At 41.4% G+C, this 12,748-nt stretch overlaps 1 protein-coding gene across 1 annotated transcript; it reads right to left on the bottom strand.

Moving 5' to 3' along the window:
- Nucleotides 1-10,953: 10,953 nt before the first annotated feature.
- On the bottom strand, nucleotides 10,954-11,703 carry LOC145050084 (secreted RxLR effector protein 161-like). The gene is made up of 2 exons (XM_078998392.1): nucleotides 11,286-11,703; nucleotides 10,954-11,120 (listed from the first exon to the last, which is right to left on the bottom strand). Exons 1-2 carry the CDS (start codon nucleotides 11,701-11,703, stop codon nucleotides 10,954-10,956), a joined length of 585 nt encoding a protein of 194 aa, XP_078854518.1.
- Nucleotides 11,704-12,748: the final 1,045 nt, after the last annotated feature.

Genomic DNA, 12,748 nt, shown 5'->3' on the forward strand with positions numbered 1-12,748 from the left:
CTTGAAACACTTAAAACATGAACTTTGTGGGACAAAAGAGAGTTTACGGCCAAGGCATGTGCTTGGGCCGTAAACTCCTCAAACATGGGGAGTAAACACATTTTTACATGTTAGTTTGCCTTGAAACTCAACCAATAGCCTTGGATTAAATCATAGAACCCTCTAAAATTAGTTTGGGGGCCTTAAACATAACAAAACACTACATTTAGGAGTTTACGGCCATAGCACATACTCTTAGGCCGTAAATTCATAAAAGTGTGTCAAATGATGCCCTTAAACCACCCCAAGGCTTGGAAAATTACTAGAATCACATGTGATTGTCCTAAGCACCTCAAATGAATTTTGGTTTAAGCTTGGGGGAGTTTACGGCCGTAAACTCCATGTTTACAGCCGTGAACTCCCATAAATGGTGTATAAATTCAATCAAACTAATCCAAGGCATTTTAGAAATTCATTCCAACATTCCCTTGTCCATTTAAGCCATTTTAGCACCCAAACTACCCAAACATGAGTTCACGGCCGTGAACTCATGTGTGTGTGTGATATATGGCCGTAAACTCCCTAATATGTTTACTCTTGGGGAGTAAACTCAAATCCTAAGTCCCTATTGTCATTACACGTCCGAAGACGTCACCCGGGTCACTCCAAACGCTCATTTTGAGGTGTTTAACCTCGTTGGAGTGTAATGTTCCATATAATTAGTGATTGTAAATCTAATTGGATATATATGGAAAATTATTACATTGTACATAGGTACATCGCGAGTAATCAAGCCGTGAACCAACGTCTAGTGTCCGAAACCGTCGCATTTCCGAGTCTGGTGAGTTCATACCCCTATCCTTTTTCACTGTTTTTAACTGTTTTCAGGGGGGAACACAAGCAAAGTACAAGGGTTTCTTGTACTCAAAAATTATTTTAGTGTGTGTGTTTCACATTTCATATGCTTTTAACACTGATATACACAACTGATAACCGTATGAACATGCAGATCACGTAACATATTATTTGTGAAATGGGTTTTATAAACTGTTATGTTTTATATATTTCACATATGGTTTTCCACATTTTATTAGTTAAAAGCATGACTTTAGAACATAAGAACATGAAACTAGTACACTGTTTGTCCTCGGTAACACTCCACAGAGCTACGCGAGTGGAGGACTATCATATTATTACTAGTAAATTTGTTATTCCTGTATGATTGGAGACACGTCCTCGGAGAACACTCCACAGAGATACGTGAGTGGAGGACTACACCCATAACCAGAATCTATGGGATTTAGAGAGCGTGACTTGAGTGTATAGATCTATACGGGGCTAACTACCCCACACCTGGCTGCTAGCTACAGCCGAACCGAAATGGTTCAAGGGTGACGAAAGTCATAAGGATGTGGACTACTTATTGCCACAGGTTCAGTATATAGTATGGTTATGGAACTCGCAATTAGGATAACAGAGATTTACTTATAGTAATAATGAATAACTTTATACATTTCACAAGATAACCAGGTTTCGGAATACATCTTTTACATTGATAACCAACATTCAGGAAAGTATGGGACTTTCCTGGGAAACCTTGTACATAACCAGGCCTAACCAGAATACATCTTTTACATCTTTTACAAATGGTAACCAACATTCAGGAAAGCATGGGGCTTTCCTGGGGAAAACATTTACATAATTACAAAAGTGTAACAAACTGGATAAACTTACATCTTTTACAATTGGTAATATACAATAAAGAAAGTATGGGACTTACCTGGGGATCCATTGGTACATAACCAGAACAGAATAACAAAACAGATAACCCAAATGTACATTTTCACAAGGGTAAACATGTTTTCAGTGTACAACTTTACTTTACATAATGTGAAATAACAACCAAGCTTTTTCAGAAAATGTGAGATTTTCTTGGCGTGTGTTACATTTTCTGAAACAGAAAGGACACATGAACATTTTCACAAAACAAAAACCGCTTATGAACACACCAGCATTATGCTGATTTTCAAACCGATTGTGTTCTCAGGTCAACGTTAGAACAGGTACCGAAGATCCTTTTTCCCGAAGTCGGAGTGCTCAGAAGACCCGTTTCATTTTGTTCATATATATATATACTATGTATCACAACTGTACAACTTTACTTTTGAAACAATTGTAAAACTCTTCTATATGTAATGTAATGGTTGTTCTAGTTTACTTACTATCTACATTAGATTTGATACTCAACGTGGAGTCAACCCCGGAAATGTTTCCGCCTTCGATTTTCGGGGTGTGACAGATTGGTATCAGAGCCCTTGTTTATAGTGAATAAAGTATACGAAACCTTACATGGTATAAAACTATAAACACTAAAGGGCCTAAGTGCTCTGAAATAAAAGTATCTTCAAACTATAAGTATTATCAAAAAGTATATAAGTATACTGAGCCATCGAGATCCATAACTACAAGTAGAACAAAACATAAGTAAATGGGTCTTGTGTATTGCGGTTAAACCTGGGCAGTTATGTAGTCGTGTCTTGGATCAACATAGCCTGGCCAACTATATTCATTCGATACACGACCAACATGTGCTTGGGAGTGACTGTAGTATGCGGCATGCCTAAAACTTACCCTAATACCACAAACATCGCGCCAGTGTAGTAACGAATCATGAAATACTATGGGAGTATTTCTCGAGCTAATTCTTTGTAAGAATCCTCGTTCACCTATAGATCGTCGATCATTCCATTAGCGATAGTTTACCTGCTTCAATAACTTTTTTCTGCTTTATCGCTTATTTGGAATAAATATCTATCATATCTCTCGATCCAATTTAGAGGACTTATCATCCTCTCTTTCTTGATCTTATTAGATCAAGATGCCTCCCAGAAAGAGACCCAGCTCAAAGACCAACAACCCTCTGCCACCACCTCCTCCTGAAATTGATCCCGTGTTATTCCAAATAGTTGTTACCGCCGCGGTGGCAGCTGTCATGTCCCAATTGAACACCGGTGGTTCCGGTGGTTCGGGAGGTGGTACTCAAGATCAAGAAAGTAACCAGGAACACTGAAAGGAGGGTTCGTACAAGGACTTCATGAATGCGAAGCCTTCATCCTTCGATGGCACTGGAGGTGTCATTTCCTTGTCCCGATGGTTCGAGAAAATCAAATCCATTTTCAAAATCTGTGCCTGTGCTGAGTCCGATAAGGTCAAATTTGTAGCCTGTACCTTCAATGATAAAGCCTTGACTTGGTGGAATGGCCGAGTCAAAACCTTGACCCTACCCGTAGTCAACGCCATGGGCTGGGACGCCATGAAAGAACTCCTCCTTGCCGAATACTGTCCCTGTGGTGAAATGCAGAAGCTAGAGCACGAGCTCTGGAACCTGAAGATGAAAGGTTCCGACATTGCTGCATACATTTCCCGATTCGATGATCTTGCCCTTCTCTGTCCTGGTCTGGTCACTCCTGAAAGCAAAAAGATCGAGAGGTTTATTTGAGGGTTAACCAATCCAACAAAGGGTCATGTCTTAGTTGCTCGGCCGGATACATATGACAGTGCTAAGACATTAGCCCAAGCCATAATTGACCACAATGATGATGTCGACGAAACCACCACCGCCCCTGAGTCAACTAAAAGCAGTGGTGAGAAAAGAAAGTTCTGGAAGAAGAAGAAGGGTCAATCTTCCCAAGGATCCTCCAAAAGACAGCAAACAATAGCAGTTCATGCTGCTACTACCCCCGTTGCTGCTGCTTCTGTTGTGGGATCCACAACTCACACTCCTACCAGCCGGTATGCTGGTAATCTCCCTCTCTGTGACAAGTGCAAGTATCACCACGACCCTGGCCCCTGTCGAGAACTTTCCTGTACCAATTGTGGTAAGAAGGGGCACACGGTCCGATTTTGCAAGGCTCCAGCCCAATCGGTCAATCAATCTTCTGGAGCAGACGTTGGTCAAGCTTGTTACAACTGTGGTGAAGCTGGGCACTTTAAAAGGAACTACCCCAAAAAAGTCTACTGCTGATAACACCGGAAGAGTCCTCGCCATGGGATGGGAGGAAGCGGTCGCCGATCCCACTGTTGTCTCAGGTTCGTTCCTTCTCGACAACTCATATGCTAATATTCTTTTTTACTCGGGTGCTGAGAGGAGCTTTATTAGTCATGCATTCAAACATAACCTAAAACATAATTCCCGACCATTAACCAAAACGTTTACCATCGAGATGGCGAACGGTGAGAAAGAAAGCGCGAGCGAAGTATTCGTAGGTTGCACCCTTACCCTGAATGACCATTCGTTTCCTATCGATCTCATGCCAGTATCCATAGAGAGCTTTAATATCATCATTGGCATGGATTGGTTGAGTCCCAATCATGCGGACATCCTTTGCTTCCAAAAAGCAATCCGTCTAAACCTTCCATCGGTTCAAACTCTAGTAATCTATGGCGATAAACTCAGTTCCAACCTTCGTATCATTTCCTGCATCAAAGCTCAGAAACTCCTGCGAAACGAGTGTATTGCATTCTTGGCCCATGTAATCAATGAGAAGCAGGAAGTTAAAGACCTCGTGAGCATCCCAAAAGTCTGTAACTTTCCTAATGTATTTCCCGAAGAGCTTCCAGGAATTCCTCCCGAGCGTCAGGTCGAGTTCCGTATTGACCTAATTCTTGGAGCTACTCCTGTAGCGAAGTCTCCGTATCGCTTAGCTCCAGCAGAAATGCAGGAGTTATCCAGTCAAGTCAACGAGTTGCTCAGTAAAGGATTCATTAGACCGAGTTCCTCATCCTGGGGAGCTCCGGTATTGTTTGTCAAGAAGAAAGATGGATCCTTTCGGATGTGTATCGATTATCACGAACTGAACAAGTTGACTGTCAAAAACCTATATCCTCTTCCGCGAATAGATGACCTCTTCGATCAACTCCAGGGAGCCAGTTACTTCTCCTAGATAGATCTTCGATCAGGGAACCATCAGTTACGAGTTCATGAGAGTGATGTTTCCAAAACAGCTTTTAGGACTCAATATGGACACTACGAGTTCGTAGTGATGCCCTTTGGTCTAACCAACGCACCGGCGATGTTCATGGATCTGATGAACCGGTTGTGTCGTCCTTATCTGGACAAGTTTCTCATTGTGTTCATTGATGACATACTCGTCTATTCCCGAAGCGAAGAATACCACAAACAACACTTGAGACTAGTGTTGGAAACCCTGCGATCCGAAAAGTTGTACGCGAAATTTTCCAAATGCGAGTTCTGGATTCGGAAGGTAACTTTACTTTGTCATGTAGTAAGTGAGGAGGGTATTCATGTAGATCCTTCCAAGATAAAGGCGATAGCGAATTGGTCAGCACCGAAGACACCCACAGAAATCCGACAATTCTAGGGTCTCGCTGGCTATTATCGAAGATTCATCCAGAACTTTTCTAGAATTGCCAAACCCTTAACCACTCTAACACAGAAAGGTGTACCCTTTTGTTGGAGTGATAAGCAAGAAACCGCATTCCAGATGCTGAAGAAAGCCTTGTGTAGCGCGCCTGTTCTGTCCCTACCCGAAGGGACAGAGGACTTCGTTGTCTACTGCGATGCGTCTAATCAAGGCTTAGGCTGTGTGCTTATCCAAAGGGGAAAAGTAATTGCCTATGCTTCTAGACAATTGAAAGCACACGAGGTCAACTATACCACACACGCCTTGGAGTTAGGAGTCATAGTCTTTGTGTTAATGATTTGGAGACATTATCTGTACGGAACCAAGTGCACGATCTTCACTGACCACAAGAGCCTACAACACATATTTGACCAGAAAGACTTGAACATGAGACAAAGGCGATGGGTAGAACTACTCAGTGATTGTGAGTGTGAAATCCGTTATCATCCCGGCAAGGCCAATGTGGTAGCATATGCCCTTAGCCGAACGGAGAGGGCAGGCCGTAAAGTGAAGAACCAGATGATGACCATCCATTCCAACCTACCCATGCAAATCGGAGAAGCCCTGTTAGAAGCCCTCAAACCCGAGAATGTGTCGACCGAAGCCTTGAGAGGAATGGAAAAGAAACTTAAGATCAGAGATGACGGAGTCCATTGTTTCATGGATCAGATCTGGATCCCCAAGTTCGGACGATTCAGAGAGATAGTTATGAAGGAAGCGCACAGAACCAGATACTTTGTTCACCCGGGCTCTGACAAGATGTACTTAGATCTCAAGAAACAATACTGGTGGCCAAACATGAAGGCTGAGATAGCTACATTTGTGGGCAAGTGTCTGACTTGTGCCAAAGTTAAAGTTGAGCGCCAGAAACCCTCGGGTCTGCTCCAGCAACCCGAGATACCCGAATGGAAATGGGAGATGATTACCATGGATTTCATCACCAAACTGCCCAAGTGTGCGAGTGGGTATGATACCATTTGTGTAATTGTCGATCGTTTAACAAAATCTGCTCACTTCATTCCGATCAAAGAATCATACAAGATGGAAAGACTCGCGCGGATTTACATCCAAGAGGTAGTCCGACTGCACGGTGTACCTGCGTCCATTATCTCTGTTCGAGATAGCAGGTTTACCTCCCGATTTTGGTAGTCTCTTCAGAAAGCTCTTGGAACCAAACTTGATATGAGCACGGCGTATCATCCTCAGACCGATGGAGAAAGTGAGAGAACAATCCAAACCCTAGAGGACATGCTTAGGGCATGTGTCATTGACTTTGGAAAGTCGTGGGACACACATCTACCTTTAATCGAATTCTTGTACAACAACAGTTACCACACCAGCATTAGGGCTGCCCCGTTTGAAGCCCTATACGGTCGTAAGTGTAGATCCCCTCTGTGCTGGGCCGAGGTGGGGGATACACAGTCAGCCAAGAGTCGAGTCCCAGACAGTGCTCTCACTAGTCCTGAAATCATCCATGAAACCACCGAGATGATCATCCAAATCCGAGAATGACTGAAAGCTTCACGTGATCGCCAGAAGAGTTACGCTGATAACCGTTGAAAACCATTGGAATTCCAGGTTGGAGACCATGTCTTATTGAAGGTCTCGCCCTGGAAAGGCACTGTACGCTTTGGTAAGCGTGGGAAACTTAATCCGAGGTACATTGGACCTTTTGAGATCCTTGATAGGATTGGTCCGGCAGCCTATAAACTTCGTTTACCTCACGAGCTCGGTAACATCCATCCCATCTTCCATGTTTCAAATCTCAAGAAGTGCTTATCCGATGAAACCCTAGTGATTCCTTTAGACGAGATCGAGATAGATGAAAACCTCAACTTCGTGGACGAACCGATCGAAATCATGGATCGAGAAATCAAACGTACAAAACAAAGTTGCATCCCGTTAGTGAAGGTTCGCTGGAATGCCAAGCGGGGACCGGAGTTTACTTGGGTGCGGGAAGACTCGATGAAACAAAAGTATCTGCAACTCTTTCTAGATCCATGATTTGTTTTTGTCTTGTATCTTGTCTTAAATTTCGGGACGAAATTCCCTCTAACGGGGGGATAATGTAACAACCCGAAATTTCATATCACATCTTGTAACTCAACTTGTAAACCAATTCGATCAGCCAAACGCCGTTTCCAAATCCGTTTCCAATTTCGCCGTTTAATTAAGTTATTATCTTGTATTAATCTAAAATGACTTAATGGGTGTCTTAATGCCATTTGAAATCATTCTAACACCCCATAATAGTTATCGGAATAATTCTAGAATCGACCATATCGGGTTACGGCAATTTGGTCGGGTGCGACCAAAAGCCCCGCCTAACGCCGGTATCGGGTAGAATTCCGTCGTGTCCAATTCTTGAGCACTATATAAAGAAATCAAAGCTTTCATTTGAAGCTTTTGGCCATCTTTCCTTAATCACTCTCCAACCTCTCTCCTCATCCATAATCAAAGGTCCAAAAATAAAGATTTAAGGCTCCAAATCAAAGAGGTAACATCCCTAACATGTTATCTAACCTCTTTAGCCTTAACATTGATGTTTAATTTGAGTTTTAGGACTTGGAACATGTATTTACGGCCAAGGATCAAGCTTGGGCCGTAAACACTTAAAAATGGGGTTTTTAAGCCACTTAACCCTTCCAAATCATTGTTGGGACTTAGATACAACTTTGAGGCTTACAAATCGAGACTTGAAACACTTAAAACATGAATTTTGTGGGACAAAAGAGAGTTTACGGCCAAGGCATGTGCTTGGGCCGTAAACTCCTCAAACATGGGGAGTAAACACATTTTTACATGTTAGATTTCCTTGAACTCAACCAATAGCCTTGGATTAAATCATAGAACCATCTAAAATTAGTTTGGGGGCCTTAAACATAACAAAACACTACATTTAGGAGTTTACGGCCATAGCATATACTCTTAGGCCATAAAATCATAAAAGTGTGTCAAATGATGCCCTTAAACCACCCCAAGGCTTGGAAAATTACTAGAATCACATGTGATTGTCCTAAGCACCTCAAATGAACACTCCACAGAGATACGCGAGTGGAGGACTACACCCGTAACCAGAATCTCTGGGATTTAGAGAGCGTGACTTGAGTGTATAGATCTATACTGGGCTGACTACCCCACACCTGGCTGCTAGCTACAGCCGAACCGAAATGGTTCAAGGGTGACGGAAGTCATAAGGATGTGGACTACTTATTGCCACATGTTCAGTTTATAGTATGATTATGGAACTTGCAATTAGGATAACAGAAATTTACTTATAGTAATAATGAATAACTTTATACATTTCACAAGATAACCAGAACAGAATAACAAAACAGATAACCCAAATGTACATTTTCACAAGGGTAAACATGTTTTCAGTGTACAACTTTACTTTACATAATGTGAAATAACAACCAACCTTTTTAAGAAAATGTGAGATTTTCTTGGCGTGTGTTACATTTTCAGAAACAGAAAGGAAACATGAACATTTTCACAAAAAAAAACCGCTTATGAACTCACTAGCGTTATGCTGATTTTCAAACCGCTTGTGTTCTCAGGTCAACGTTAGAACAGGTACCGAAGATCCTTTTTCCCGAAGTCGGAGTGCTCAGAAGACCCGTTTCATTTTGTTCATATATATATATATATATATATATATATATATATATATATACTATGTATCACAACTGTACAACTTTACTTTTGAAACAATTGTAAAACTCTTCTATATGTAATGTAATGGTTGTTCTACTTTACTTACTATGTACATTGGATTTGATACTCAACGTGGAGTCAACCCCGGTAATGTTTCCTCCTTCGATTTTTGGGGTGTGACATAATCTCCGGACAGGACCAAATGAATTTTGGTCTGGAATTCTATAGGATTTAACAGTCTTGATGGAAATGCATACCTCCGGAGGAATCGAAGCATAAGGGAGAGGTTCGCAAAGCTCGTTGATGATTTGCTGAAGAGTTAGAGCCCAGAACCTAGGGCTTGGTATTTAATTCTCCTTTCTTTTGATGGAAAACTTGCAGAAGTCTTGCTATAGTACCTCTGGAATGGCAACAACGTTATCACGTTCGGAATAGATGCTGTAAACCACATGTAGCTAATCCTTGCTGAGAGTATCGGTACCTCCGTGCTTTCTGGATAACCCTTGAATGATCAAATGCATTAGCATGGTCCAGAGTCCGGAAACGGCTGATTTCTTGAAGTCTTTTGCCCTGTAGTCTTGGTTGTACCCAATGTCATCCAGAAACGTCTGAAACTCTTCAGTCGTGGGTTATTGAATCTTGAAACCATTTGGGTTTTCTTTAACACCAATCGCCTTTAAGAAAGTAGATTTATAGATTGGAACAATTCTATCACCGATGATTTTGGTGTCCGGTACACCGTTTTTTTCTTTGATTCTTGAGAAATCCCTGTGAAGACTATGAATTGGAGAGGTGGTTCAGGGACCTTTGTGAGAGAAATGGAGATGGGATGATTGGCGATAAACTCGATCATAACCCTGATGAATTCATCGTAATTCATGGGGTTTAAGGAAAAAAGTTGTGTGGTATCCCTGAAAAAGGTTCAGGTGCAGCAGAAGATGATGAAACTTTCAAGCGATTCTTCTTTGCAATCAACTTCTTTGGAGTTGAGGCAGTTTGTGCATTTTTCTTTGGAGAAGATTTGGAAGCCATTGTTGCATAAGGATGAGTTCTTGAAGAACATGATGAACACATAGAGAATTTTAAACGTTTGGAGATTTAGAGCATGTAAATTGGTAAAAGGGGTTTTAGATTGGTATATATAGGTGAGGAAATGGGTCGGGTTAAAGGATGGAATGATGAATTTATGGGTGAGGTGTCCTGGGAGGCAAAATTTAGGGTTGTGTGTAGCTAGAGATAGAAAACCCAACCGGCGATTTGATGGTTGCTTTTAGGGACATGGGATCGTGGTACGAAAATCAAGGACGTTTCGCCTTATAAACCATTGGAATTTCGGATGAGCGGTTCCGGACAGTATATGATCTGGAGGATAAAGAGTGGTGCTTCGGAACATAGTCGTTTTGAAAAAGGATCCGGAATGGGAAATAATCCAGAGAGAGTTCCAGTTAAGAAAAGTTGCATTTCGGAATCAAAAAGTGAGATCGATTCCAGAAAAGGTTTATGATTCCGGAGCAAAAATTCCGTAATAATGATTTTCATGAATTTCCGAAAGAGATTTGAAGAAGATTCCAGAATATGATTTATAAAGCATTCCAGAGTGAGATTTGAGAAGACTTCCGTAGAGAATTTGGAAATTCCGAAGTGCAGAATGCAATACCTTTCCGGAGTGGAATTTCGGGATGCCATTATGAAGTATATTTCGAGATGAAAATTTGAGCGCTATGACTATGTGGAATTTGAACAACAGATAATCGGGATGAATTGTACAACTTAAAACTTAGGTGAAGGTTAGAAATAACGTCAAGTGAAATGGTCCTACGTATTCTGAGAAAAAGTAGTTCCGAGATGAAAAATATTTTTAAGATCGGACCCAATTTTCTATCGAATACTTTCATCAAAGAGAACAAGCCTCTTGAAAGAACTGAGGACCTGGCATCATCATACCCATCTTGTTTAAAACACCATTGAATTTGGTTTCGTCTAATGCCTTAGTAAAGACATCATCAATTTCATCATCGGATGGAAGAAAAATAAGTTCAATGTTACCATTTAAAACATGATCTTTTATGAAATGGTACCTTATGTCAATGTGCTTCGTCATGGAGTGTTGAATTTGATTGTGAGAGATCGCAATGGCACTTTGAGAATCACAGTAGATAGGAATGCGTTGAAAGTGGTTTCCATAATCCAAGAGTTGAGATTTCATCCATAGAACTTGAGAGGTACAGCTGGCAGCTGCAATGTATTCAACTTTGACTGTAGAGAGTGCAACGCAGTTCTGTTTCTTGGATGACCAACTAACCAATTGACCACCTAGGAATTGACATCCACCAGATGTGCTTTTCCTGTCCAGTTGTAGTCCACCATAGTTTGAATGTGAGTAAGCTTGTAGTAGGAAACTCTCATTTGCTGAGTACCAGATTCTGAGGTTCTTAGTACCTTTAAGGTATCGGAAAATTTGCTTGACAACCAAAAGATGAGACATCTTAGGGTTGACTTGAAATCTGGCACACAAACATGTAGAAAAAAGGATGTCCGGAAAACTGCCTGTGAGATAGAGCAAATATCCAATCATTCCTCTGTACTTGTTTTCATCAACTGCAACACCTGAAGAGTCGGCAAAGATCTTGTGACCAAAGCCCATCGGTACCTTGGCAGAGGCACAGGTGTCCATTGAGTACTTTTTGAGGAGTTACGAAATGTACTTCTCTTTGTCAATAATGATTCCTCGGTTAGTCTGTTTGACTTGGAGACCAAGAAAGAAACTTAATTCCCGATTCATGCTCATTTGAAATCGATTTACCGTCAGCTTAGCAAAGTCAACAACCATTGATGAATCCGTAGATCCAAAAATGATGTCATCCACATATATTTGAACAAGCATGAGATGCTTTCCATTCGATCTTCAGAATAGAGTGGGATCCAAAAAACCTCTTTGGAAACCGGAGAACATGAGAAACTCTGTGAGGGTCTCGTACCATGCACGAGGAGCTTGCTTGAGGCTATAGACTGCCTTCCGGAGTTTATAGAAAATGTTCGAAAATGAAAGATTAACAAAACTGGGGGGTTGTTGAAAATATACTTCTGTGTCGAGTTCACCATTTAGAAAAGCACTTTTGATGTTTATTTGTTAAACTTTAAAGCCTTTGTGAGCAGCATAAGCAAGAAAAATTCTGATAGCATCAAGTCGTGCAACAGGAGCAAAGGTCTCATCGCAGTCGAGCCCTTCAATCTGAGTAAAACCTTTAGCCACCAGTCTTTCTTTGTTCCGAAAAATAACTCCTGCATCATCCAACTTGTTGCAAGATACCCATCTAGTTCCAACAATGGGATGATTCGGAGGAGGAGGCACGAGTGTCCATACTTCATTTCGGTCAAATTTTGCCAATTCTTCTTGCATGGCTGTAATCCAGTTAGCATGCCCTAAAGCTTCCATGATGGATTTGGGTTGAACCATAGATATAAGTGCTGAGAAATGACATTCATTTTTGAGACTTGTAGCAGAACGAGTCTGTACACCAGCATTAGGGTTTCCAATCACTTGGTTCGGAGGATGATCCTTGGTCCAGACGTGTAATCATGGAAGTTCTTGAGCAGCAGACAAGCCAATGTCAACAATGGGATTGACTTGCTCCCCCTGAATGGTTTGAACTTGAGGATGATGCTCCCCCTAAACTTCTGAACCAGAG

This window comes from Lactuca serriola, chromosome 5 (genome assembly GCF_051521515.1).
Source record: "Lactuca serriola cultivar US96UC23 chromosome 5, Lser_US96UC23_V15, whole genome shotgun sequence".
NCBI lineage: Eukaryota > Viridiplantae > Streptophyta > Magnoliopsida > Asterales > Asteraceae > Lactuca > Lactuca serriola.